Source organism: Leopardus geoffroyi, chromosome A1 (assembly GCF_018350155.1).
Source record: "Leopardus geoffroyi isolate Oge1 chromosome A1, O.geoffroyi_Oge1_pat1.0, whole genome shotgun sequence".
Classification (NCBI taxonomy): Eukaryota; Metazoa; Chordata; class Mammalia; order Carnivora; family Felidae; genus Leopardus; species Leopardus geoffroyi.
In genome coordinates this window covers 116848776-116874280 of record NC_059326.1, presented here as the reverse complement: position 1 = coordinate 116874280, position 25505 = coordinate 116848776, and the positions used below count along the sequence as shown (strand labels likewise).

The 25505-nt window shown below is 41.9% G+C and overlaps 1 protein-coding gene and 1 long non-coding RNA gene across 13 annotated transcripts in view; one reads left to right on the top strand and one right to left on the bottom strand.

Annotated features, from left to right (window-relative positions):
• Positions 1 to 24018, top strand: part of LOC123604947 — a 33830-nt gene extending 9812 nt beyond the window's left edge. The window contains exon 4 of one of the 2 annotated variants that reach the window (XR_006715532.1): positions 23385 to 24018. This is a non-coding gene — a long non-coding RNA (uncharacterized LOC123604947). Of the gene's footprint in view, positions 1 to 3290; positions 3405 to 23384 lie in introns of those variants that run through there. The other variant, XR_006715529.1, reaches the window with a different exon arrangement.
• The window catches only part of LOC123604792 (protocadherin alpha-C2), a 210845-nt gene continuing 193092 nt past the window's right edge, over positions 7753 to 25505 (bottom strand). For 10 of the 11 annotated variants that reach the window (XM_045491033.1, XM_045491027.1, XM_045491042.1 and 7 more), the window contains exon 4: positions 7753 to 9703. In XM_045491033.1, the coding sequence (XP_045346989.1) occupies positions 9393 to 9703 (311 nt within the window). In that variant the 3' untranslated portion in view covers positions 7753 to 9392. The remainder of the gene's footprint in view (positions 9704 to 25505) is intronic. The other variant, XM_045491025.1, reaches the window with a different exon arrangement.

Below are 25505 nucleotides of genomic sequence, written 5' to 3'. Positions count from 1 at the left end.
ACGTCCGGCTCTGTGCTGACTGCTCAGAGCCTGGAGCCTGTTTCAGATTCTGTGTCTCCCTCTCTCTCTGACCTTCCCCCATTCATGCTCTGTCTCTCTCTGTCTCAAAAAAAATGAATAAAAACGTTAAAAAATTTAAAAAAAAGATTTATATTTGTATGGGAAAAAGCAAGTGACAGAAAATACTAGTATGATCCTTTAAAATATATATATGTATTTACAGAAAAATGCATCTTTTCTTTCCTGATGCTCCCTTATATGCAAAGGGGACTCAGAGTCACACTCTTAGCTTTTCTACGCCCCTTGTTCACTCTGCCTCAGGGGATTGGAGTCACTTATGTGCTTGGCAATGTGGGAGAGAATAAACTATTAATTCTTGACTTGACTCTGCCCCTTTGCCTCTTGGAAATGAGCTACCCACTGTGAATACTGGTTCTCTTCTGCTCCTCAGTGCTATCCTTCCTGCCTGATGCTGGGATAGAAGCCCTGACTAGTATGGGGTTCAGTTAGTCCCTAAATTTGGCACTCAAACTAATTTGCCTCCTCTAACTCATCTGTATCATTAACAAAAGTAGCACTCTGGCTTTCTTAGGCCATTCATTTGTTTATCAATTTATTCATTACTCTGGGCAAGGAAAAAGGATGCTATTTATTGGGTCTTTCAAGCACCCAGTTATGTATGCAATGAAAAAGGCATGGAAGAGTAGCTTCCAAACTCTCCGTGGTACCTCTCTGTAGACACTTCACTTGCAGGGCACCTAGGTGGCTCAGCTGGTTAAGTGTCTGACTCTTGATTTCAGCTCAGGTCATGATCTCTCAGTTTGGAAGATTGAGCCCTTCATCAGGCTCCACGCTGAACAGCTCACAGCCTGCTTGTGATTTTCTCTCTCTCTTCCTTTCTCTCTCTGCCCCTGCCCCACTTGTGCACTCTCTGTCTCAAAGTAAATAAATAAACCCAAAAAACAAAACAAAACAAAACTTCCCTGGCTACTCTCCAAGGTCTGGGCTTCTGTATATTTTATTTTTAAGATATATATATGTGTGTATATATATATATATATATATATATATCTTAAAAATAAAAATATGATATATATAAGATATATATAAGATATATATAATATATATAATATATATAATATATATAGATATATATATAATATTATATATATGATATATATATCTTAAAAATATGTATATATATACATATATGTACACATATATATATGTAAAATTTTGTGTTATTTTTACTTTCTCTTTAAAAGAAATTAATATTGCTAGTTACATTTTGAATAAAAAGAGAAATAGCAATGACATATGACTATATAAAATAAATATGGCCTCCTTAAATTATACTACTTATGTCTATCAAGGATATCATGAAACAGGTACTATTATCCCCTCCTGGTGGTCTCTGGTTTTGCAGTTCCTGGTCATAGAAGAACGACTTTTCTTTGGTCATTTACTGACTGTGACCTTGAATGAAACATTTCCTTTGCTCGGTCTTCTTACTTGTTAAACAAGTTTCCTGTAGGCCCTAACTTTCTGAGATTCTATACACTGATGTTTAGTTTACACTTGAGGAATACCAGCGGTCAGCAAGCTTTTAAATTTGTCTCTAAATGTCTGAATCTCCAAACGTCCCACTGGCCCATAGCTGATGAGACCACAGTTGGCCACCTGACTGAAAGCAAGCCAATCAGTTTTTCTCTCCAAGAAGAATTTGTAATGGGTATTTAGAAAGAGAAGGCAGGTTTTTGTGGACCACTAGAACCAAGGATATATACATTTAGAAGCTATGGGAAAAGGAGAGAAAAACTCGTCTGCAGAGATAGGGAAGAATGAAGCAGATGGAGAAAGATAATTAGAGAAGATGACATTTTATTTTATTCCACTTCATTTTATTTTGAGAGAGAGAGCATGTGCATGGGAGAGTGGCAGAGGCAGAGAGAGAGAGAGAGAGAGAGAGAGAGAGAGAGAGAGAGAATCTTAAGCAGTCTCCGTGCTAATCTCAGAGCAGGACACTGGGCTCCATCCCACACCCTGGGATCATGACCTGAGATGAAATCAGGAGTCAGAAACTCAACCAACTGAGCCACCAGGTATCCCAAAAAAGATGACATTAAAAAAAACAAAAACAAAAACAGTTCTGGCTTTCTAACCTCTGGTCCCTTCTAGAGGCCCAGCTGCATTCCCATTCTTAGTTTCAGTGAGACAACCTGTGCCCTTATAAACTGTCCTTTCTAGCTTAATCTAGATGGGGTTGGCTTCTTGCAATCAAAAATCTGTTCTTGGGGCGCCTGGGTGGCGCAGTCGGTTGAGCGTCCGACTTCAGCCAGGTCACGATCTCGCGGTCCGTGAGTTCGAGCCCCGCGTCAGGCTCTGGGCTGATGGCTCAGAGCCTGGAGCCTGTTTCCGATTCTGTGTCTCCCTCTCTCTCTGCCCCTCCCCCGTTCATGCTCTGTCTCTCTCTGTCCCAAAAATAAATAAACGTTGAAAAAAAAATTAAAAAAAAAAATCTGTTCTACAATGCACATCTCTGCCAGCAGACTGGACCTGTCCCATGGCCCCTCTGCCCTATCATTCCAAATTTATGCAAAGAAAGTTACTGAATGCTCCTACGTTTCTGATGTAAGCTCGGCCTGCAGAAAACCACCTCTCCGTCCTACAGGCATTTCCAGGCTAGATCTAGCACTGTCTGTTCGAGCTCTTGCTCCCAAACATTGCACTACCCACCTACGTTCCAGAACCAGTCCACGAGACCTCCAACTGGGCTCTAAGCTAACTGTCCCATTTTGAAAGGTGTGAAAGGAAGACTGAAGCTTCCAGACTCCCTGGCTCCCAGAAAATTGGCCGTATGCCTGAGGAAGACAAAGAGCAAAGTGATCTGGAAAGCTCCTGCAGTTGAGAAGAAATGTGTATTTCATCTGGATAATGAATGCTGTTAGCCTTAGAGAATGGAATAAACCTAAGGACTCGGGAGTGTAATTCTTTCTTGAAAGGCCGATACATATCAATAATTTAGGGAGGAAGACCTTTCAAAGCTGTGATCCAGATGATTTTGTAACTGAGAGATTAACACATGAATGGCTACCCTGATTCCGTGGCTGTCTCAGAGTCATTATTGATAAACAATTTATTTTTCTTAAAATGAAATCTGTTCCGCAGATGTCTACTTCTCAGCTAGGATATAACAACCTTGAAGAAAATCACACTGCTTTCTGTGCAATATTCAACCAGATGATATTAACATAGCATGGGCCTAAGCAAGTGTTTGAACTGTCTTCCAGGCTCCCTCTTTCATACGTGCACCTCAATCTGTGACTGGATGAAGAAAAGTCTTGGGTGAAATGGAGCTCCCAAGAAATGATTTGGGGCAAGTAAATGAAAGCACATTTTCCTTACTTCTGTCTCTCTTGTGAATGTCTCTTCTGTTTTCATCATTTATCTATATAAACAGAGCCATAGTTTAGTGTTGAGTACTGAAACTGAGCATGTGTTCAGACAGAGGTCTGGGTTATTCTACTCTAGAGGGAGTCACATAAAGTTCATAAAGCCCTTCCAAATTTCCCCTTTGGGATACACTATAAAGCCCAGGTACTGAATTTATCATTGCACATGAGTGCCATTTTTTGTTTCTAGTCACAAAAATTTGGGTTAGCTTAAATGTCCATTAATAAAGGAAAAGGTGAATGCATTATGACCTTATCATCTGGCCATTATATGAAATTTGTACAGGAATTAAAAGAAGTGATTTAGAGTTAACTGGTGAAATCTCCATGTTACTGTAGGTTTAAAAAAAAAAGCTTCAGAGTAACAAGCATGGCTTATCTTTTTTTTTAATTTGAAAAGGAAAACAATTACACTTATGCATATGATATGCATATATCACATAAGTTTAACTTTCTTTTTTTTAAGATTTTTTAAATTTGTAAGTAATCTCTATACCCAATTACAACCCCAAGATCAAGAGTCACATGCTCTGCTGACAGAGCCAGGCAGGTGCCCCCCCATAAGTTTAATTTTCTACATTTACCTAACTGGTTATGGCAATAGGGTTGCTACATACCACTCTTAGGCACAACTTCTAAAGGAGAAGAGCACCATGCTCATTGACTAAAGTCCCCTTCCTAATTGTGAGTGTGTGTGTGTGTGTGTGTGTGTGGTGTGTGTTTGTGGGCATGCACACACATGCACGTGAGAAAAATGTGGAAAAACACACCTGAACATGTTGACATTAGATACTTGTGTGAGAGAGAATTGTTAAGATTCTAATTTATAAAGAACATGATTACTTTTATAATAAAAATCAAATGTCACATAAAATTAAATTAAGTTAGACTAGTGAAAGCTGACCTTAAAAATGGGAGCTATTTAATTAAGTCTCCTGCCTGTTTATGCCTCAGTTGAGCTCTGCTCTAAGACCAGCTGCTGGCTCAGTGGTTGAATTGTTCATGTTCTTTGAGGATTGATGATTCCCCAGTCACAGGATAATTGCATAACCTAACAAATTGCTGGGCTTTGTGTTTTTCACTACCTAATCTCCCTTATTTCTTTATGCAGACTAGACTCCATGCTATGGAAGTAAATCGAGCAGTCTCTTTCTCACAGGAACCTAAGCCTAGAGATAAACTCAGATTTTTTTTGAGGCAAAAAAACTTTTAAGATTTCATGTTTCAGCAGGCATTTCCCCATGGATCAACCCCATGGAGAAAATGGGAACCAACAAGGACTTTACCTAAGGATTCTGACAATAGGGTTGCTACTGATCACTCTTAGGTCCAACTTCCCAGGAAGAAGAGCACATTGATCCTTTGCTAAAGCCCCCTGCTTTATTAGAACAGAAAGGTCTCTGTGTGTGTATGTGTGTCTGCATAAAAATCAGAAAGGTATCTCAGGTTGCAAGTGTATGTCCTGCTAGTCAACAGTCAAGTGAATTCTGGGGTAAATTATGTGATCGGCTTTTTCTCCAAAAAGAGGAAACACAAACAAAAGTGATGAAAGAGGGTCAAGGACAGGCCAACTTGCCATTTATTTAGGAAAGCTCTTGGGGCTTTCAAATCCTAAGGAAGCTTATCTGTAGTTTTTTATGTGTTTGTTTTAGCATGCCTCTTGTTGTTTTGGTGACTCGAAAATCTAGATTTAATATTAGAATTGACTTAGTGTTTGGTCAACTACATTTGTGCTTTGAGTTCTGAATTTATAAAACATAAAATATACTAATATGACATCTTGCGACTTACTTAGAATCTGACTTTAGCCTAAAAGCCAACAGCAAAGGCTCTGAACACTCACTGGGGAACCTTATCCTTTAAAATTTGATGAATTGTAATTCTTCGAAAGCATGAATCCTGCATTCTCTCTATAAAACCCACATCAAGAAGTCTTAAGAGAGAGAAACTTGGTTTGTTCCTGAGTTGCCCATTCGCCAAAAGAAGTTGTGGAGGTAACTCTTCTCTTTCTCAAGTTGTTGTACTTAAGCTCATGTGGAATTTATTCATTTGAACATGCAAAGTGACTTCTAAACCCTTTGATCTCTGGCTTTCAGATCATTGACGTGGAACAGCTGTAAACAGAATGGTTGCTTGACCACTTAGAAACCTCATTATTCAGGATAGAAATAAGTAAAGAGTTAGGAAACTCACTTCACCTCTTTTCCTTCAGAGGTGAGCAAAAATATGAAGGAGTAAAAATATTTTTATTGCAAAGTTTATGTTTTATAATCTGTCACTCACATTTTAATCAATAGGAAAATTGTCCTGAGTATAACAGCTAAACTTCTGAAAAAGGGTGAGGAGATGGAAGAAAAGGATTATTAATAACAACTATCTAGTAGTGTGCCAGAAACTGTGCTAAAACCTTTTTGAGGTTATCTTGCTGTATCTTCCCCACAAATCTATAAGGTCTGTACTAAAGTTATTCCCATTTGACAGATGATGAAACAGAGGCTGAAAAACTGAGAGACATAGTGGTTTGCCCAAGGTTCCCCAGCTAACAAGTTATAGAGCTGTACTGGCTTGCTTGCTTTTTCTTTCTTTCTTTTTCTTTCTTCTTTCTTTCTTTCCTCTACTTCTTTCTTTCTCTTTTCTTTATGTTTTCCCAACTTTTTATTTATATTCGTTAGTTAAGATCTAGTGTAATGTCAGTTTCTCTTTCATTCTGTAAGTAGAGTCACCATACAAGGCAAACCGGGATTTAAGCCCAGCTTAAATCTTGTATCCCAATTATTAATGGTGTTCCCTTTCCATCTCAAAAATAGATTCAACAACAAATTATATGCTCATTCTGTTTCAATATTTTTCAATCTTGGTACTATTGACATTTGGGGCTGGAAAACTCTTCGCTGTGGGGGGCCGTCTTGTGCCTTATAGGGTGCTTAGCAGCATCTGTGGCCTCTGCCCATTGGATACCAGAAGAACTTCCACCCAAGTAGCAAAACCAAAAATGTCTCCAGATGTTGCCAAACGTCCCCTGAGAAGCAAAACTGCTCCCAGTTGAGAATAACTGCTCATAAAATTTAACTGCAAAAGGAAGATCTATTTGTTACGGAATATAGACTATGAACTGAACCTACTTCATACAGTGGCTACCATATGCCCTGCATGCATAAAATTTTATTTCCTGGGGGCATTATTTGCCCAACTGGAGAGAAGAGCAAAGGCTAAACACGTAATGAATAAGATGACTGGAAGGCTCCAGGGATAAAAAATTGGTTTGTTGCAATTCTTACTAGAGAAGACAGAAACAGTGTATTGGGAAGTGACCCCGAAGCCTCCTGACTGCCCTTTCTAGTAATACTGTAGAGTCTGAGTCTTGATTCCATTGAGCATTTTGCCTTAGTGATAAACAGAAAAGCCAGGGAGATAGCCAGAGAGCGATACTCTAAGAGTCATACTGCAAACTTCTTCAAAAATAACAGCTAATGATAATCAGCGTTCTATTTTCTCCTACTCTTATACTGAGAAATGACCACCATTTCTTTCATACCACCATTTTCCATTTATTAGCAATAACAGAATAAATACCAATAGCACCAATTAAAAATGAATCCACATGGCGTGTTTTATCCTTACAGCTGTAATAACTAGTAACTAACATGGACTGGAAAGCACTTCGCAAATGTAAAAAGTGCTGTACAGATACATCATAATTATCATCATTAATAAATTAGCCCGATTCTCCTAGTATTCAAAAGGCACGTAAGGTCAGATACATGGGTTTCAGTGGGGCAAAATGATCACAACCTACAATGTAGCAATGGTTCACATGTGTTGGCAACAAGTTTTACCCCATGCAATCCTGCAGAGCTGAAGTTACACACCCTTCAAAATATGGGAGAATGAAGCTAAAAGCAGACAGAACAGGCTTTTTTTTTTTTTTTTTGAGATTTAATGTTTTTGTTTTAATAACAGACTCCTACCTTTTATGATAACGTTTAAAAGATAATGTAATTAAACTTCTAAATTGTACATTTTAACAAAATTAAAATTTCTTATTTAAGGTGACAGTAAATTTTATTCTTCGCTATGAGCTGATATTCCAGATGTCATTATAATTTCAAAGCATTCTGTGACTTCAGAGAGGTCAGATTGGTAAATTTTGTGCTTGCATACCCTCAGGGAATAACCACGGTATTCATTCCAGAATTGTTACTAGAAAAAAACAGCTCTATCTATTCCCTTGCCAGCGGGAGTCTTGGCAAGAGACAGCTCTTGGCTGACCATAAATAAAATTCCTTGAATCACCAGTGTCTTGATTTAAGAAAGAAATTTTACTGTGTCTTTCATACACAAAAGCTGATTAACAATGGTTAAAAAAACACTACTCCACTTTTTCACAGGTGTACAAAAGGAAATATAATGGAATTACATTCAACAATAAAGCTTAAAGTTCACTCTAGGTATAGTTGCATTAACATTCACATACACAAGCACAGAGTAAGTATATTTCAGGAGTCTTATAATAGCATACAGCATACATATGGGAGATTGATTTCAGGTAACATCATAGGTGTCAGCAAGATTAGCAATTCAGAGTGTTCTAAAAAAGGAAAACTAAACCAAAGAGAAGGTGTGGGCTGGCACACCAAGACAAATCACAGAATTCGAGGATTGAAAAGTCAGCTCACTGTGTGTATGAGAAAACAATTATTTTTCTTCAATTTCGGGGTCTTGATATAGTTGGCTAGAGAAGGTACTGTGTATTCAAAGTGCACGTAATTGTTTCTTAGAAAAGAGACAGAGAAAGATCCTTTTATTTAGTAATTAATACATGCAAGAGGCAGCCCCAGAGTGACCTGAAAGAGTAAAGCTGTGATTGGCAGGTGGCCGGTATAATACAGATGTTTCAGGCAATTCTCTTAAAGCACTTCTGTAGCAGCAATGATCATTTAAATGGCTGTAGACTGGATTCTCTTTTGAGGAGTTGAGGGGGGACTCATCATATTTCTCTTTAAAGATTTATAGTCATAGATTTTCTCTTTTTTAAATAAATCTATCAAACAACAAACAGCATAAAGTGAGGTGTTGGGGTTTTCTTTCGCTTCTGCTTTTGCATATGTGTTGGAAAAGGATCTAGCCTTTTCATAAACATTGTGTGCAAAAGAATTTTTGATAAAGTGAGCACAAGGACGCACAGCAAACACATCAGATCTGCTTCTGGTGCCCTGGTTGGCCCCGTTCAACACTGAACTGTTGGCTTGTAGGTGTAATGCAGGTTTTAGGGATAATGACACCACAGCCAACAGACTTGAGGATGCCCAAAGCCTTGTCGGCAGGGGTGGTTTTGTCTGCGAGAGGGTGGCCACTGCCTCTTGAGTTGTAAGATTTAGAAAGTCTGGTCCCTTTTAGTTCACGTTCCCCCTGGATTGGCAACTCCCACTGTTTCTTTGCCTTTGTTTCCCAGCCCTCCTTGCATCAACTAGTCTCATCTGGCCCATCCCAGCCAATGTCTGGCACTCACACGCCCACGGTAACCACACAAACCCAGTGGCCACAGACACCCAAGCTGCTCAATCTCAAAACCTTTGAGCCTGCCCTGCAAGTGTCATCAAGACAGGATCCCCGGAGCACAGGGCAGAGAGTCCAACCTCTCACTGGCGGGGCTGGGAAGCTTCTCCTTTGCGGCGGAGGAGAAAGGAAACTTGGGTCTGCTTTTTAGGTTCTGAAAACAAGCCAGAGTGGAGAGAAAGAGTTAACACCAGACTTAGTAAAGCTTTTAAGACAAAACCTCTTAAATGTGATCTACACAGACACAGGGAACTTTCTGCAGATTTCTGAGGTCTGTAAGAGAGGGCTCATGGAGATAGGAGAAGGGAGTGGGGAGTTGCTACATGGGAGAGATTTGCCATTATTACAAAAACTGGCTAAGTGGCTTGTTTCCATGAGATGACCTCACTGGTCACTGTTGTCAGTCGTGCTGTTCCCTTTCTCTTTTTTTTCCTGGGTCTTGTTACCCTTCTTCTTTTTCTTCTTTTTCTTGGTCTCCTCCTTTTTGCCGAAGGTTATGAAGTCACTTTTGTCAATTTGGCTGTTAGTAGGCTCCTGCCGGATGGAGATGATTGCAGGAGATCCTGGGATAATGAATTTGTCTGGCAACTCACCGGGACCAGATTGTTTGGGGTTGCCTGGTCCGTATTTAAAGGTCCAGCTGTTGCTGTTGACACCAGCACCCACTGGAGGGGACACTTCTCCTGCCTCTGGTTCTGAAAGACAAAACATCCCAAGTCAGTAAGAGTCAACACACGCTTTCCAGGTCATGCTAGTGGGTAGAATACAGGGGAAGCTGCACAGACAACCCTGGCTCCCCCGCCCCCCAAGAAATCAGGGGTTATTTCTTTGAGCCTGAGGGCAAGGTCAGTGTTCGGAAACAATCAGGAAGGCAGATTTTCTCACCAGGGGTCTGGAAGTCTAATTTTCTAGGGACATATTTTTGGTTCTTTGTGCAGAATTTCCTAAAGAATGTGGTCGTGATTATTTTGCCTGGGAATGGGATGGAAAATGTACTGGGTTAAAGCAGAACAGGCAATAAAAGAACTAGGAATAAATTTAATCAAGGAGGTGAAAGACCTGTACTCTAAACTCTAACATGTTTATGGAAAAAACTGAAGAAATGACACAAATAAATGGGAAGATATTCTGTGCTCAGGGGTTGGAAGAATTAATATTACTATAGAGTCAATGCAATCCTTACCAAATTTCCAATGGTATTTTTCACAGAAATAGAAAATCTTAAAATTTGTACAGAACCACAAAAGACCCTAAATAGCCAAAGCAATCTTTAAAAAAATTTCTTGTAATGTTTATTCATTTTTGAGGGGGAGAGAGAGAGAGAGAGAGAGAGCGAGAGCACGAGTGGGGGAGGGGCAGAGAGAGAGAGAGGGAGACACAGAATCCGAAGCAGGCTCCAGGCTCTGAGCTGTCAGCACAGAGCCTGACGTGGGGCATGAACCCACTAATGGTGAGATCATGACCTGAGCCGAAGTCGGACACTCAAATGACTGAGCCACCCAGGCGCCCCAACAGCCAAAGCAATCTTGAGAAGGAAGAACAAAGCTGGAGACATCATGCTTTCTGATTTCAAGCTATATTACAAAGCTATAGTCATCAAACAGTATAGTATTGGCATAAAAACAGACACTTAGATCATTGAAACAGAATAGAGGACCCTGACATAAACCCATGCATATATGTCAATTAATTTACCACAGAGGAGGCAAGAATATACAGTGGGGAGGGGACATTCTCTTTAGGAAATGGTTTTGGGAAAACTGGACGTCTATGTGCAAAAGAATGAAACCGGACCCCTGTCTTACACCACGCACAGAAATAAACTCAAAATGGATTAAAGACTTGAACATAAGACCTGAAAGCATAAAACTCCTCAAAGAAATCATAGGCAGTAAGCTCCTTGACGTGAGTCTTTGTGAATCTGACACCAAAAGCAAAAGCGATAAAAGCAAAATAAACAAACTACACTACGTCAAACTAAAAAGCTGCTGCCCAACAAACTAAACCATCAACAAGATGAAAAGGTAACCTACTGCATGGGAGAAAATACTTGTAAATCATATATCTGATAAGTGGTTAATATCCAAAATATATAAAGAATTCATTCAACTCAACAGCAAAAGAATATACCCTCTGATTTTCAAAACAGGCAGAAGATTTGAATAGGCTTTTTTAAAAAGAAGACATACAGAGGGCCAAAAGGTACATGAAAAGTTGCCCAGTTATCACTAATCATCAGGGAGAGGCAAATCAAGACCACAGTGAGATATCATTTCCCACTTGTCAGAACGGCTATCGTCAAAAAGACAAGAAATAACAAGTGCTGGCGAGGACGTGGAGAACAGGCAACCTGTGAGCACTGCCGGTGGGAATGTAAACTGGTGCAGCCACTATGGAAAACAGTATGGAGATTCCTCAAAAAATTAAAAATAGAAATACCATACAATCTAGTAATTCTAGGTATTGATCCAAAGAAAATGAAAACACTAACTTGAAAAGATATGTGCACTCCTGTGTTCACTGTGGCGTTATTTACAATAGTCAAGATATGGAAACAACCTAGGTGTCCGTAGATGGAAGAATGGATAAAGAAAATGTGGCATGTATTGTAAAAATGAGTAAAGAAAACCTCATTTAATGGAGTCAGGATGGGCACCTGGCTGGCTTAATCCATGAGCATGTGACTCTCTCGATCTCTAGGTGGTGAGTTCAAGCTCTATGTTGCAAGTAGAGCTTACTTTAAAAAAAAAATAATGGAGTCAGGAAGCCTGGAAGGGGGATCTCTCGCACACATACCACTCCTGGAAGCCCGCACTACCAACAAGAAGAAGGAAGGTAACTCTTCTCTTGACAAAGATACTTTTCACACAGGGCTTTTATCACCTGCTTGCAAGACAAAAAAAGGACAATCTCTCCCTGCCCCAGCAACAACACAATAACCACCACCTGAAGCCAAAGAGAAACCACCACGGATCTCAGACTCTTGTTCTTTTTCAAAGAATTTTGATCAAAACAACCCTCCCCAATTTCCTCCTAAAACCTGGTAAGAGGTGACCTTTCCTTAGTCTCTTAGGACTTGCCTGTGGTTTACCACAATTTGTCCAAATTGCATTCCTCGGCTATTCCCTAATAAACTCATTTTGTTGGCAAAATAACTGGCGATTTTATTTATGTTTGACAATATATATAATGGACTATTATTCAGCCATAAGAAGAATGAAATCTTGCCATTTGCAACAACATGGATGAAATTTCAGGGCATTATTCTAAGCAACATAAGTCAGAAAGAGAAAGACAAATAATGTATGATCTCACTTATGTGTGGAATCTAAAAAACAACAGTAACAAAACCAAAAACAAAAAGCCAAGCTCATAGAGACAGAGAACCAATTAGTGGTAGCCAGCGGCAGGAAGGGGACAGGTATGTGTGAAATGGGTGAAGGTGGTCAGAAGGTACAAACTTCCAGTTATAAATAAGTAAGTCACTGGGATGTTAACATACAGCATGGTGATGATTGTTTCTGGGTTTGTTTGTTTGTTTTTAAAAAAGCATCTCTTTTCTTCCTTTCTCCTTTTCTTCCTTCCTTCCTTTCTTTTTTTAAAATTCTGTGCCAGGGCGCCTGGGTGGCGCAGTCGGTTAAGCGTCCGACTTCAGCCAGGTCACGATCTCACGGTCCGGGAGTTCGAGCCCCGCGTCAGGCTCTGGGCTGATGGCTCAGAGCCTGGAGCCTGTTTCCGATTCTGTGTCTCCCTCTCTCTCTGCCCCTCCCCTGTTCATGCTCTGTCTCTCTCTGTCCCAAAAATAAATAAACGTTGAAAAAAAAATTATATTAAAATTCTGTGCCGACAGTGTAGAGCCTGATGCGGGGCTCAAACTCATAAACCATGAGATGATAACCTGAGCCAAAGTTGGACGCTTAACTGACTGAGCCACCAAGGCACCCCAATTATTTTCTTTTTTTAAACTTATTTATTTATTTATTTTGAGAGAGAGCATGCGCAAACAGGGGAGGCACAGAGAGAGTGGGAGAGAAAATCCCAAGCAGGCTCCCCACTGAGAGTGCAGAGCCCAATGCAGGGCTTGAACTCACAGCCCTGAAACTATGACCTGAGCTGAGATCAAGAGTCAGACTCTTAATCACCTGGGTGATGATACTGCTTACTTGAAAGCTGCCAAGAGAGATCTGTAAGTTCTCATCACACATACATACACACAAACAAAATTCTTTTGTAACTATAGTGCAGATGTCAATTAGACTTAATGTGGTGATCATTTTATAATGTATACAACTATCAAATCATTATATTGTATACCTGAAACTAATATAATGTTATATGTCTATACCTCAGTAAAAAGAAAAAAAATATATTATTAAAGAAAATCTTTTTCATAAAAACAAACAAAGAACCAAAAGTCCTGAGGTTGTAAGAGCTATTATAAACAGGGCATTCCCTGGAACAATTAGTGCTGTTAATTAACTTTTTGTAGTCTTTCTACAATGAAAGAAGCCCTGGGCATTTGTTATTTTAATCACAAACTCAAATACTTGAATCTCATTTTGGGTAGACACTACTGTTTTCTCAAACCAGTTCTAAGGACCTCTGGGTCCCCTGAGTTCTCTGTTAGAATTTTTTAAATGGAGGTCTCAATAATGATGGTAACATAAAAGGCAGCTGTAGACATAAGTAGATTCTGTGGTACCTGGACAACACCCCCGTCCCCCGACTCCCCCAAACTAAGAACCGCCAAAGGATTTCAGAGCCTTTGTCTGCAATTATACTCAAAATACTTTAATTGTCTTCAGGTAATGGGCGAAAAACCTGAACCAGAGGTACATGATGGAAGAAGGTGGCAGGGGAGGCAGGGAGATAGGGGGAGGAAGAAGGAGGAGGTTGGGTGGGGGGGAAGGAAGCAGCAGCAGCTGCAGCATAAGCAGCAGCAAATTAGTGTGTGATTACAGAAAACTTTGGCTACAAATGTATTTTGACACCTACTTTGTCCAAAACAAAAGATGAATTAGTGGAACCAACTATTTGATCCTAATTGTATCACAATAACCTTGAGGCGTGATGGGATGAAGCAGAGAAGAGATGGAAAGATGTGTGGGTATAGAGGGATGCTACCTAGTATAGAAGAATGGAATCCTGTTGTAAATATAGTCCTGTTTGGGTAAAGCACTGGGAGCCAACCTTACTTTCCAAACCCAGCCCCCTCCCTCAGTGTGCTCAGAGTCTAGTTAAGACAGACACTCAAGCAATTATAAGGCAACCGGATAAATGCAATGACCAAGGTACACAAGAAGTGTTATGGGATTCCAGAGGAAAAAATTACTAATTATACTTGAGAAAGTCAAAGGAGATTCCAGAGGAGAGATGAAATTTGCCCTGGGTAGGGGGAAATTATGATGTATCCACAGGGGTTTTCAATGCAAGACCTCCCCAAGAATCTAGCTGGAAGACACATGATAAAGGATATGGATGACTTCTAGAAGAGTAGAGGTCAGATCTAGAGAGGAAGAGTAATGGTCTTTCTGTGTAAAGTAATCCCAGCGGCCACGACACTGAAACCATTTGACATCACAGTAGCATGCATGCATCTGACACTGCTCCTGGGGTGGAATCCTGAAAAATTCTGCAAGATAAACCATTTACATTTGATTGCAGTTTCAGATTCTCTACATCTGCCATTTCCATCTCCCGACCTTTCACTTACCTATCTCCTCTCATTTGGCATTCTTAGACACTACTTCTCTAACACTGCTCATGTCATGCTCACTAATCACGTTATTGCCAAAGCCAGTGGTCACATTTTAGTCTGCACTGTAGTGAACCTCTCAGGGGCATCTGTCCGCCGCTTTGGGAGACACTTGTTTTTATGAGTTCCTTATCAAACCATTCTCCTCTTTTGGCACTGTACCTTCTTCTTTCTCTTCACTCCTTTCAAGGTCTCAGCCATGTCCATCAGTATATGTACTGTCCAAATATGCTGATGAGATATAGATTTATATTTAGAGACTGTATCCCTCTGTGCTCCAATCTCATGTCTCCAAATGCCCATCCTATATCTATTCTTGAAAGTCTCATGGGACATCTCAAGCAGAAAGAACTCTTGATTCCTCTCATCTATTCCTTTCTAAATCTTTCCAGTCTCAATAAATGGCATTCCATTCACCTTAATGCTCAAGCCAGAAACTTCCATTTTTTTTCCCTATTCTCCATTCTCCACCTAACGTATATCAAGATCTGTCATTCCTGCCTCCTAAATATACCTTGACTTTGTCCTTTTCTCTCCATATGAACTGTCACTACCTTTTTTTCAGAGCACCATTACCTTGAATGTGAATTATAGCAACAGGCTCTTCCTTGTCCAGCCTGCTTTGACTTTTGCTTCTCTCTAGCCCTCCACCCAGGAGCCAGAGTCATCTTTACTCCTTAAGTTTTTCTCCCTTTTTTAAAAACTGAAATATAGCATACATACAGTAAAATTCTTTAAAAATAGAAAGCAGATTACATCACTCCTCTGCTTAAAATTATTCAGAGGCTTTCTACTGCCTTAACAAAATAATAAAAATCAAACTCCCTAACATGGTATATAAGGCCCTTCAATAATCTGATATTTTTTATTCTCCAATCTCATCTCCAAGACTCCCTCTCACCACTATCCTCTGGCCACACAGGCCTTCTTTTGGGTCCTCAGACTCCTCTTGGGATTGTTTTTGCCTCAAGGCCTGTAAGCACACAGTTTCCTTTTGCCTAGAATGATCTCCCCTCCATTCTTAGCAGGACTCCTCATTCTTCAAGTCTGTGCTCAAATGTAACCCCCTCACTGAGGTGTTCTATGACCCTCCCGGCCAAGCAGCAATGTCCTTCACCTCCATCTGTCACTGTAACATCCAGAGAGGCAGAAAAGGTATCTGCTTCATTCACCACTACCTAAGCAGAGTCTGGCACAATTCCTGGCCCATAACAGGGGTTTAAATAAATACTTGCTGGGTGGGTGGGTGAATTCAAGGACTGGTAGGAGAAGCAGCAGGCCCTCCGACAGATCCAACAGCCCTCCACTGACTGCACTCACTGCTGCTTGTCCCTAAAGACAGTGAAGTGATGTGTGTAAAGTGCTAAGCCTAATCGCCAGCACAACATAAGAGCCCAATAAATTGAACCACATATGGGCAACTATATATGGCACAGCTCTTGGGGCTAGGAAGGCAGGTTAAGAATATATTGCAAATTTAGCTCAAGTACCAGCAGGCAGTAGGGAAAAGAAGCAAGGAACTTTCATCTCTCCCCTAAATCTCTTTCCCTACAACATGCTTCCCCTGGCAGAGTGAACTTTACAGCTCTGTGGACACGGGGGCCACGGATGCTTTTTCTCTGAGACTAAGACTAATTTCTTTAGCCATCGGAGATAAATCTGCAACTGAGCTCAGCCAGAATCTGCCTGTTTACCTTTAACATACAGACCCCGTCCTTGAGAGATGGAGACAAAAGCAAGGCAGGTGTTTAAAAGCCGGGATTTGTCATCTAGGAAAACTGGGTTTCAATACCACTCTGGGGTCTCTCACATAGCCCAGGATGGAAATTTTTCCCAACCACAGCCAGGACTCTGCATGAGGCCTCAGGACTGTCATCTGGAGATGCAGAGCTCAGAGATGTCTTTATCTTGCAGAATTAAAGGACATTAAAGGCTAGGTCTGTTGGACAAGGGAGCCCCTCACAGCAGGACTGCTAAGAGTTAATGAGTTTCTTTTACATGTCACTGAGCTTCTCGGCCTTTGCGGGGAGTCTCGGTTGGTCTGACTCAGCCTTAACTCCAAGAGGTGATCAGAGATCCATTCCAGTGCATCTTCCTCATATCCAGCTTCTGCAGAGCAGAAGGAAATCTGGTTTCTAGAGTCCCTTACGACGATTGTGACTAACCTGTTCTGGTTCATGTGTAAGCAAACATCTCTGAGGGCTCATTCAGGTGAAATAAGAGCTTCAGAATCTGACGAACAACACTTACTGACCTCCTAATCTTGAGTCCCTCTTGACCAAGAGCACTAAAGCCCCTTGGCCATATTCACCTATAAAATGCTCTGACTTTGGGGGCAGGATCAAGGAAATACTCCCCTTTAAAGAAGATGAGAAAGGAAGAGACACCAGGGCCAGTACCAGCAAATAGTCAATCCAGGGAATGTTTCCTCTTTTCCTTTTCCCCCTCCTGTGACTTCCCACAAGTCCCTCCCCTCTGGTCCTAGGGAACCTAGCTCACTGGCAAGGCCAAGACTGGCATGAAGTCAAGACTCCATGGGGGGGAGGGGCACCTGGGTGGCTCAGTCAATTTTCCGACTCCCGATTTTGCCTCAGGTCATGATCTCACAATTGGTGAGTTCAAGCACAGCATGGGGCTCTGCACTGACAGTGTGAAGCCTGCTTGGGATTCTCTCTGCCCATCCCCCAACCCCCAGCATCTCTCGCTCTCAAAATAAATAAAAAATAAATAAACTTTAAGACTCTATCAGAGCCTAGAAAGGGGATTTCAGGTATATACCAAGCAGGTGGGGGTCTGGATCCTTAGGCAGAGTCCTTCCCTGACATTCAGATTACAAGCCAATGGGATTTAAAAGCTTTAATAGAGGGGCACCTGGGTGGTTCAGTCGGTTAAACGTCTGACTTCAGCTCAGGTCATGATCTCACAGTTTGTGAGTTCAAGCCCCACATTGGGCTCTGTGCTGACAGCTCAGGGCCTGGAGCCTGCTTTGGATTCTGCGTCTCCCTCTCTCTCTGCCCCTCCACCACTAACACTCTGTCTCTCTCTCAAAAATAAATAAACATTAAAAAAATAAATAAATAAAAGCTTTAATAGAATATAATCATAATTACAGTAAATGGTTTTGCCTCCTCCCCTTTTTTTGGTATTGGCTGATTTCTCCACCACAGGTAGGAATACATTTAAAAGTCAGAACAGGGGCGCCTGGGTGGCTCAGTCGGTTAAGCGTCTGACTTCGGCTCAGGTCATGATCTCACGGTCCGTGAGTTCGAGCCCCATGTCGGGCTCTGTGCTGACACTTCAGAGCCTGGAGACTGTTTCAGATTCTGTGACCCTACCCCGTTCATGCTCTGTCTCTCTCTGTCTCAAAAAAAATAAATAAACGTTAAAAAAAAAAAAAAAAAGTCAGAACAACATACATATTTTTTAAAATGCATAAAGATCTCCAACTTAAAAAGTTGCCCTCTGGGGTAATTGGGTGGCTCAGTTGGTTAAGCATTTGACTTCAGATCAAGTCACGATGATCACCTTCCTGTCTATACCACAGGATCTAATGGTTTGTGAGTTCAAGCCCCGAATTGGGCTTTGGGTTCTGTACTGATAGCGCAGAACCTGCCTGGGATTCTCTCTCTTTGCCCCTCCCCCACTCACACTTTTTCTCTCTCTCTCAAAATAAATAAATAAACTTAAAAACAAAAAACAAAAAAACTGCTGGCAGCTTTTTCTGCCCACAGGTCCTGTCCCCATACTTTAATAAAATCACCTTTTTGCACCAAAAACAAAAACAAAAAACAACAACAGCAACAACAAAACCCCTGCCCTCTGAAGGTAGCTAGCCACTTCATTTAATCCTATAAAGCCACCTTAGACACTTCTCTTAGGCACTGCCCAGGGTCTTTTTTGGCAACATCCAACTTTACTGTTTTATAAAGGAACTGTGGCCAGAGTTTGGCCTCGGGGACTGGGAATGAGTGGGTTTGCCAAAGCACATAGTGGGGAAGGTCCTGAACAGAGTGCAGCAAATGCCAGCCTTGTGAACTCACCCCCAACCCTATTCTGAACCGCTCTGGGCAGTCAGCTGAGGCCAGAAGAGATTTTTCTGATTTACATTAATTTTCCCCAACAGAATAACACCAAGTCATTTTGACCAAGGATAGTACTTTGAGGAAAGCTCTTGGAGGGTCACAGGCTGGAGTATGCTGGGGGAGGGGGGGGAGGGGGGGCTCGAATTCTCTTTTCCTCTGTTCACCTTGCTTTTTGCTCTTCTAAACTTGAGAGCTTGCCCTGACCTCTATCATTCATAATACAAAGTCCTGGGCAATTTGCATAAGTACTTCTGAAACAGTTTTCTCATCCATAAAATGGAGATGATCACCTTGCTGTCTACACCACAGGATTCTGGATGTATTTAACACTTTCTGTACTCTTCCTATGTGCGTGGCACAGGCTAAGCAGACCTGTGTGCAATATAATTTCTGCTCCTCACAAGAACCAGACGAAGTAAATATTGCCAATATCCATGTCTGTTTTATAGGTATGTCTGTTTTATAAAAGAAGAGACTAAGGATCAATGATCTCCCAGTTACTTAGTGGAAGAGCCTAGGACAGGATGGAACCTAGGCAGTCTTAACTCCACCACATGCTGAGCTGTACCTGAAGGCCCTTTGAAAACCCTGAAGCATTATACAAATGTAGCGATTACTTTGGTAGATTTGTTTTGCCACCATTTGAGAGACAGAGATGCAGGCAGGAACCCCTAAGCTAGAATCAGCTGAAAGAAGAACAGAGGCTGGGGGCGGGGCATGGATGCAGCAGTGACAAGCTCAGGAAAATCACAGCCCATTCTGCAGGTTTCAGCCCTCCCCTTACCACCCCATTCATCCCTTTGTTGCCATCTTTGGGATTTAGTCCTAAGGTTAATAAAGAGCCTCCAGAAAACCCATCATTTTGATTAAAGCCCGGGCTATCTTTCCAGACAGCACTCTGGAGCCTGCCTACCGCCCACTCCGCTAGGTCAGTGCAGCCAGCAAAAGCTATTAAATGATTACAGCCATTTCCGGCCCAGCCAGACAGCTCCCTGGATTGCTCATTCTCTGGCTGGGGCTGCCGCTGCTACTTCTGGCTGCCCAGGGAAAAGTCACAGCACAGAAGGTTCTGCAGACTCTGGGTTTGCAGGTAAACATGCAGGCTTTCTGCGCAGGGACATCCCACTTCTCCCCCTTCCTTGACTCCTCTCCCCACCGGAGCCTGCCACTATAGCCTCAAGCAGCTCCGGTTTTGTTTGCACTGTCTTAAGCAACCATTTCATCTGTCTCTCTCGTGTGTGTGTGTGTGTGTGTGTGTGTGTGTGTGTGTGTGTGTATGTGTGTGTGTTTTAGCAGAACCTAGCAGATTGTAGAATCATACACGCTCAGTCTGACCAAAAGGCAAAAACCATCCGCCATCAAACCTGCTGAAAGACCTGGCTGTAAAGCATCCCTAGCTCTACCCCACCCCCATCCTACCATCTGTGGGGCTGTGGGCTGCCCGAACAAGCTCCGCCTCCTCTCGCTCACTCAGCCTTTATGAATTGGGCAATGTTAATCGGAGTAATTACAGCCCACAAAACACAGGAGAACTGCAGTCTGCAACCCAAATCCTGTTCAGGATCAGAGAGAGGGGGATAAAGCTCCAACCACCTGGGCTAGCATTTCCACCATTTCTCCACTACTTCCTAGGCCTTCAAAAGTCAGTGGAAAGAATTTTCTGAGGAAACAAGACAATGTAAAAATACACTGCATGTTCTCTGTTAGGACCTTAGGCTCTATAATCAGAATAGTAGGTTTAAATATGGCTACAGCGTATATATTATGTGATGTCTAGCAAATCATTTAGTATCTCAGTTTTCATGTGTAAAGGAGATAATAGCACTTCATAGGGTTTTTGCAGGATTAAATGTAATTATCCTTATGGAATATAAAACAGTGCATGACACAAAGTAAAAACTCATTACATTTTACTTGTTAGTAAGATCAGAGGAGCAGAAGATTCAGTCACTTAGGGAATACTGATAAATTGCTTATTAAAGGTCAAGCATTTTATGAAGCATTTTGCATTTGCATTTATATGTATATATATACAGACACACACATATATTCTCTATAATAAGTAATAATTATAAAAAATAATTGTTATAAAAAAGGATTTCCGGGGTGCCTGGGTGGCTCAGTGGAGCGTCTAACTCTTGATCTCAGCTCAGGTCTTGATCTCAGGGTTGTGGGTTCAAGCCCCACATTAGGCCCCGTGCTGGACAGGGAGCCTACTTTGAAAAAAAAAATTTTCCATTCTATAGGTAAGGAACTGAAGGCTTAATTACAGCAAGGTCTTTTGCCCTGAATTACACAGGGATTTGGTAATAAAACTGAAAAATTCTTTTGGCTCGGACTCACCAGCTCAATAATTGATTTATTATTATTTTATTTCTGTGAAGTCTTGGGGATGAGGGAGGAGACAGAGTTGAGCTCACTCACAGGCCTAGCAGTCTGACCCCTAGAGTGGCAGGGAGGGGATGATGTGAGTATGAAGCCAGGCAGGCTGGTCTGAATCCACTCCCCAGAGAGTGCCACTCCTGGGTGAACCGCCTGCTTGGGGGGTTGAGGGGGGCAGTGGCTGCGTGATCTGGAAGGAGATTTTGTGGCTATTTGTTGCCTCAGGCCACAGCTGGGCTAATTTTCAGTAATTTTGGAGCGGAAGAGATAAATACAGTGGCATATTTTTAAAGCCACAGCTCTTGCTTTGTGCCCAAAATAACTCTACCATTTCTAGGTTAAGAGTATAAAGACATCATGTGCTGTGAACACAGATTCAGAAACTGGAATGGCTGGTTTCAAATCTTCCAAGCTCTCTGCAGTAAGCCAAAAAAAAAAAAAAAAAAAATCAATAATATTTCTTTCCATGACCCCCTAACCTAGCAGGGCTCAAGCTGCATGGTTTTCTGTACCTTATTCCTGGTTGCTGGAGTCCAGGGAGGGCAATTTCCCCTTAGAGCCTTCTTACAATGCCCCCAGCCTCAGCCAAGCTGTTATAACCTAGGGCTAGCAGAATGCTGAAAATGAAGGTTTGGGGGACACAAACATTTGAGCTGCAATCTCAGCTTTATCACCTATTTGTTGTGTAACCTAGAGCAAGTCGCTTGGCCTCTCAGCCTGCATTCTTTCATATGTAAAACAGATAACAATATCTATCTAATGGAACTGTGAGCATTAAAAGGACATAGTACTCGTAAATCACATAGAACAATGCCTGGCACGCAGAAACCGAAATAGAGGATTGGTATTATTACAATGTAGTGTTCCTCTGAGGAACCTGACTCCCTGCCCACCCTACCCCCCAACAATTTATTCCTGGATGCAGTACTTCCAGGAACTCTCCTTTCCAGGGGCCCTCCTCCCATCTGGCTCTGCCACTCCCAGGGATCATTAAAGAAGTCTAGCTGTGAAGTTTTCCACCCTAGGACTGGTTGCTAGGTAGGGAGCCATTCTCTAGAGCCCTCTGAAGCAGGCAGGAAGGATGCACCGTAGTCACGGTGGGACCCCACTCTGGATGAAGTTGGAAAAGACTTGAGGGAGTGCCTGGGTAGCTCAGTCAGTTAAGCGTCCAACTGCAGCTCAGGTCATGATCTCATGGCAGAGGAGTTTGGGCCCCATGTCGGGCTTGGTGCTGACAGCTCAGAATCTGGAGCCTGATTCGGATTCTGTCTCCTTCTCTCTCTCTGCCCCTCCCCCACTCATGCTCTGTCTCTCTCTCTCTCTCTCCCTCAAAAATAAATAAACGTTAATTTTTTTTTATTATTATGTTTATTTTAAGAAAGAGACAGAGTGGGAGAGGGGCGGAGAGAGAGGGAGACAGAATCTGAAGCAGGCTCCAGGCTCTGAGCTATCAGCGCAGAGCCCAACATGGAGCTCGAACGCACGAGCATCAGATCATGACCTGAGCCCAAGTCAGATGCTCAACCGACTGAGCCACCCAGGTGCCCCTAAAAAACTTTTTTTTAAAAAGACAGGTTCAGGGGCGCCTGGGTGGCGCAGTCGGTTAAGCGTCCGACTTCAGCCAGGTCACGATCTCGCGGTCCGTGAGTTCGAGCCCCGCGTCAGGCTCTGGGCTGATGGCTCAGAGCCTGGAGCCTGTTTCCGATTCTGTGTCTCCCTCTCTCTCTGCCCCTCCCCCGTTCATGCTCTGTCTCTCTCTGTCCCAAAAATAAATAAACATTGAAAAAAAATTAAAAAAAAAAAAAAAAAAAGACAGGTTCAAATCGCAGCTCTGGCATTCTGCGTTCTACTATTTTCTACTACACTACTTGGGTGAAGCAGACTTGTGGTTTTTTCACAGGTAACATGGATTTGGTAGCCACCTCCAAGAGGCAACTAAATTTATTTATTATGTACAGTAAACTAGACATTGTGCTAGGAATTAGGAACAGAGATATGAATAATATTAGGGCAGGTACCCTGCCCTCCAAGAGTTAAAGTGAAGAAAAAGACAAATAAATGAATAAATACAATATTGTTTTAAGTGAAAGGGGATTTCAACTACCTCCACTGAGACCTCAGTCTGTACTTTCTAACTGATTGAGTTCTTCTTTCCAGCATATCTTTCCCAGCAGGCAAAGCCTTCCAGGACAGGAAGTGAAACTGCCCCTCAAGCATTAACTACTACTGCCCTGACTCCAGCAAGATTCTGCATGATTGACCCCAAGACAGTGATCGACCCAACCTTTACTGCCCAGCACTTGTACCCACCCACCTTTGCCCCACATTTTCCCTATATAAACCTGGAAGTCTTGTCAGCACTCTGGAGGCAGTCTTTGAGACACTGGCCCACTGTCTTCCTGGTGTCAGCCTCACTGAACTAAATTCCTGTCTTGTTTCACCACCACTCCTCTCCCTGCTTTTGGATTCTGTCAGTGGCGACCGGCTGAACCTGGTCTGTCTGGGATGCCCCAGAGCCACGTGCTCTTGCACCTCTGTGACCCAGTTACATAAGGAATAAACAAGACAGAGAAACTATGGCATAAAGATGGCATTAAACTCTCTAGAGAGTGTGTGCAGAGGTTAAGAGCACTAGCTCAGAAGTCAATGAGCCCTGTTTCAGATCTTGTTCCCCCCAATTAACTAGATAGATATGTGACCTTTCCTAACCCTAGGTGCCTCAGTTTCCTAAGCATTAAAATGGGGATAATAACAGGGGCGTCTGAGTAGCTCAGTCAATTAAGCGTCCCACTTTGGCTCAGGTCATGATCTCACAGTTCGTGGGTTCAGTCCAGTTCTGTGCTGACAGCTCAGACCCTGGAGCCTGCTTCAGATTCTGTGTCTCGCTCTCTATCTGCCCCTACCCCGCTCACACTCTGTCTCTTGCTCAAAAATAAAAATAAACATTTAAAAAAGACTCTTCTCTGGGGGTGGTTATACACAGTAAGAGATAGATAATACATGTAAAGTGCTTAGAACAGTACCTGGCTTACGTAAACAAAACATGGTTTAAGTGCTCAATACAGGTAAGCTATTACTATTATCATTCACAAATAAATTCTCTCATTATCTCTGCTCCAGGAATTCTCAAGCCTGAGGGCTAAGTCCCTTGGTGGGATGGCTAGCTTAAGTGATACATAGTACTGGCTAGGGGTGGGGTCAGAGGGAAGTGTGTAACAAATGCAGTCCAACCCTAGATAAGAGCATGCCGATTTGGTATGTTCATACCCTATAACCCAGTAATCCCACTTCTGGAAACATAAGATACATAAGATTTATGTATAAGAATATCCATTGCATGGTTTAAAAAACATAGATACCAACAGGAAGCTGGATAAATAAATAACAATATGGGCATACGGCACAATATGTCCTTATTAAAGAAAAATGAGGTGAGTCTATATGTACTGATTTGGAAAGATGTTTATTTAAAAAAAAAAAAGCTGTATACTAATACATATAACATCTCATTTTGCTTTTTGAAAACCTACTTCTTTTTTATTAAGCCAAAAACATTCAGGGGTGCCTGGCTGGCTCAAATGGTAGAGCATGCGACTCTTGAGTTTGAGCCCCACGTTGGGTGTAGAGATTACTCAAAAATAAAATCTTAAAAAAATTCATGTATCAATTATGTGATTAAAAGTTATTTTGGGGGTACCTGGGTGGCTCAGTCAGTTGAGCATCCGACTTTTGATTTTGGCTCAGGTGGTGATCCTGGGGTGATGGGAATGAGCCCTGATTCAGGCTTGGCTCTGAGCATGGAGCCTGCTTAAGATTCTCTCTCTCTGCCCCTTCCCCACTCATGTGTGTATGCTCTCTCCCTCTCTCTTTCAAATGAAAAAAAAAATTATTTTGAAAAATATTTGGAAGCCTAGAGTAAACTACGGACTTTGGGCAATAGTGCATGTCAATGTAGGTTCGTCGATTGTAACAAATGGACCACTCTGGTGCTGGATCTCAATAGTGGGTAAGGCTGTGCGGGTGTGGGGACAGGGCTACATAGGAACTCCTCTGTACCTTCTGCTCAGTTTTACCGTGAACCTAAAGCTGCTATAAAAAATAAAGTCTATTAACCTCAAAAAATATTTGGAAGATATACACAAAACTGTTAACAGTGGTTGCCTCACTGAAGGGGAGTGGGATTCAGGGACACTTGAATATTTTCATGCAAATGATGTTGTATTGTTTCATATCCATATCAACAATATAATTACATGTTATTTTATAATACAGTACTTT